General features: G+C 32.7%; 1 protein-coding gene across 3 annotated transcripts; it reads left to right on the top strand.

Annotated features, from left to right (window-relative positions):
* Window positions 1-693: 693 nt before the first annotated feature.
* Window positions 694-2,599, top strand: LOC121767901. Of its 3 annotated transcripts, none has more exons than XM_042164234.1 (4): window positions 694-929; window positions 1,054-1,110; window positions 1,271-1,330; window positions 2,304-2,599. In XM_042164234.1, exons 1-4 carry the CDS (start codon window positions 804-806, stop codon window positions 2,340-2,342), a joined length of 282 nt encoding a protein of 93 aa, XP_042020168.1. In that variant the 5' UTR covers window positions 694-803; the 3' UTR covers window positions 2,343-2,599. The 3 variants fall into 3 exon arrangements, with proteins under 3 accessions (XP_042020168.1, XP_042020166.1, XP_042020167.1); XM_042164232.1 differs by lacking the exon at window positions 2,304-2,599 and adding an exon at window positions 1,890-2,289; XM_042164233.1 differs by lacking the exon at window positions 2,304-2,599 and adding an exon at window positions 1,756-2,289.
* Window positions 2,600-2,825: the final 226 nt, after the last annotated feature.

Here is a 2,825-nt window from a genome sequence, read left to right as displayed (position 1 = left end):
TCATATTCGACTCCAAAAGGATTTAATTGAAGAGTTATGGGCGCGGATGACTACACGAAGTTAGTTTTTATTTTAATTATGTAATTTTTTAAATGTACTTTTTTTTTAAAATTTAAATAAAATTATTTCAGTTTCCTGTATCTGTGGCGTAAATTTAATTCCGTATTTTGTGTGATTGTTAATTATTTGTTTTATATAATTTTGAGTGATGTGGCTAGGCTATGGCTAGGCTATTGCTGGGCTATTTGCTTGTCTTGATGATGTGGCAGGAGGATTTTTAGTGGTGATGATGTGGTAGGAGGAGTTTATGGCTAGACTATGGCTGGGCGAAAACCACTGTGGATGCTCTAATGTCAAACAATTTCTTAAAATTAGTGCCGAATCAAAATGGGACTATAAATGGAAGATGGAGGGAGTATAACAATACTACTCCCAACGTCCACCAAATGTTGTCAACTTTAGTCATTTTAGTCTATCCACAAAATAGTGTCCACTTTCCCCGGTTAGGATCGGAACTTGAATAAATAGTAAAGTAAAAGCAAGAATAATGTAAATCAATTGAATAACTTTATATGCAAGAATTGTAACTAACTTAAACAATTTATTTCACCTATGATGTACATAGTAAGATCATGATTTCTCAACCTATTCATGTCATTTGTAGGGCTCCTGTACTTGAGGCATCAACTAAATGCTAAAGAAAAGAAAATTCTTGAATTGAACATCTCCATGGAAAAAATGGAGAAAGAAAAAGAAGGCCTGCTGAAAAAAACAAATTGGAACATATCCTAAAGACAAAGGAAATGACAATGGAATCTTATTGTGTTGATTGTATTGCAAAAGAAGAAGAAATTTTAAAATTGAAGTCTGAATTAAAGGAGAGCCATAAGTTCCATCAACTACTCTCCAGAATATCAGAGGAAAACGAGGTATTTTGAATATTTTATTCTTTGCTATCGTATACCATATGTTGGTTCTGTTTCTGCAATATGTATGATGCACGTAGCACAAAATGTCTCCCGGATGAAATGGCTGTTGAATTCTTCGCAACAGGATTGTCACAATCCCACGGAACCCAAACGAAAGCACACTGAAGCTGAGACAATAGAGGTATATTTTCTATTAAATATCATACTTTATAAGGATATTTTCAACAGGTGGTATCATGTATCTTAATATCTATTCCTAGGAGAAGTTGGATGTTTAAAAGGCGAAGGTTAATTCTTTAAATCCAATTGTACGTTCACTACAACGCTAATGTTGTCTGCAGCTTCCGTCGATAGGAATGGGTGATAATCTTCAAGACTACCAAGAAGAGACTTCTAAAAAGGTCTGCCTGATAACATTACATTACTCCCCTAAAGTAATAGAAAAACTCTTTTTACATAGGATGAATGCAGTCCTTAATGGTAGAGGAATAAAATATACTATGTGATTGACTATGTCTGCTAATTTTGAGAATAGCAACAAGTAACATGTCAGATCCAAGGCATCCTAATTGGAAGTTTCTCATTTCGAATCTATATAATCATCAGATCAATGCAAGCTTGAGGTTGAAAATGTGTACAGTTTTAGATAAAGAAACATTATTTTGTATAATGACATTATCTGAGCTTACTTTTATTTCTTTCTTCTCTGTCCTGTGTTTGAAATATAATGGCTCTTATTTCTTCATATATTTGCTGCTAAATGTTTCCACTATCCGAATGATATAGATACCTCATGCTCTACTATCTACCACTTTTAAATTTGCAGATATATTCGAATTTCCTCTTATCCTTTTCTGTGCACATTTGGATATCATCAGAAACAACAATAGAGAAAACGCTGTGGAAAAACTTATGATGCTCTAATATATATGGTATTAATGGAAACATCAAATTTAGCAGGAGACTGAACATGAAATTGAAACATCTGATGGTAATGGAAAGAGACAAAAAGGTCAAAACATACACGGAACCACTGGCAAAAAGACCTCAAAAACATGCAAGTCTCAACCTGTTTCCATTTTCTCTATGCATTTTGATATATATAAAAACCATATTTGTCCTTCAAAAAAGTATTGGAAGAATTTTCATTTCTGGATTATGTTGGCCTGTAGTTAATATTTGTTTTTAATGTGATCTGGAGTGTCAAAGGAATATGTTGTAAACTTTCCGACATAGGCGATTGGGTAACATATGAATTCTTTCACCATACAATTTTCTTGAAATACATGTTTATGTATTGTTCCTTTCTGTGTACTTGCCATTTATAATAAAAAAGAAATAATTCTAATTTGCATTCTTCTCTTCTAACATCAGGATCTGGAAGCAGTTTCTAATTCAAATGAACTGAGATGAGCTATGCTACGCTACACATTCTACATATTCATATATTAATATATTATCCATCTCAACTGAAAAGAAAAATGCCTTCTCTTCATGGAATAGTTTATTTAGCAAAGTCTGTTCCTACTCATCCTATTTTGATCCACACAAACTACATTAACTTTGTTAGTGATAGATAGTGTTTGTTTGGTTGTTATTGCACCAGTGAATTTAAGTTTGAAATTTACTACATTTAAATGGTATTAGTGTTACTTTGTCAATTTTGTATGTAAGCCATGTTTTTCAAATCTATGCATTAAATTTTCATAAGATATAATATTAATTATATTATATCTCTCATTGTAAACCAATGAAACACACTCGCACACTTTGAGAGCAACCTCTCATTTTTTCTTCTTATTCCCTCCCGTCGGATGTTACACATTACCGACCACCCAAGCCAATCAACACCTATAATTTCAAGGTCAATTATCCACTTTTCTGTTTGGTTTTAGG

Source organism: Salvia splendens, chromosome 15 (assembly GCF_004379255.2).
Source record: "Salvia splendens isolate huo1 chromosome 15, SspV2, whole genome shotgun sequence".
Taxonomy (NCBI): domain Eukaryota; kingdom Viridiplantae; phylum Streptophyta; class Magnoliopsida; order Lamiales; family Lamiaceae; genus Salvia; species Salvia splendens.
Note: the sequence above shows the minus strand (reverse complement) of the source record. Positions and strands in the feature narration are given on the sequence as shown.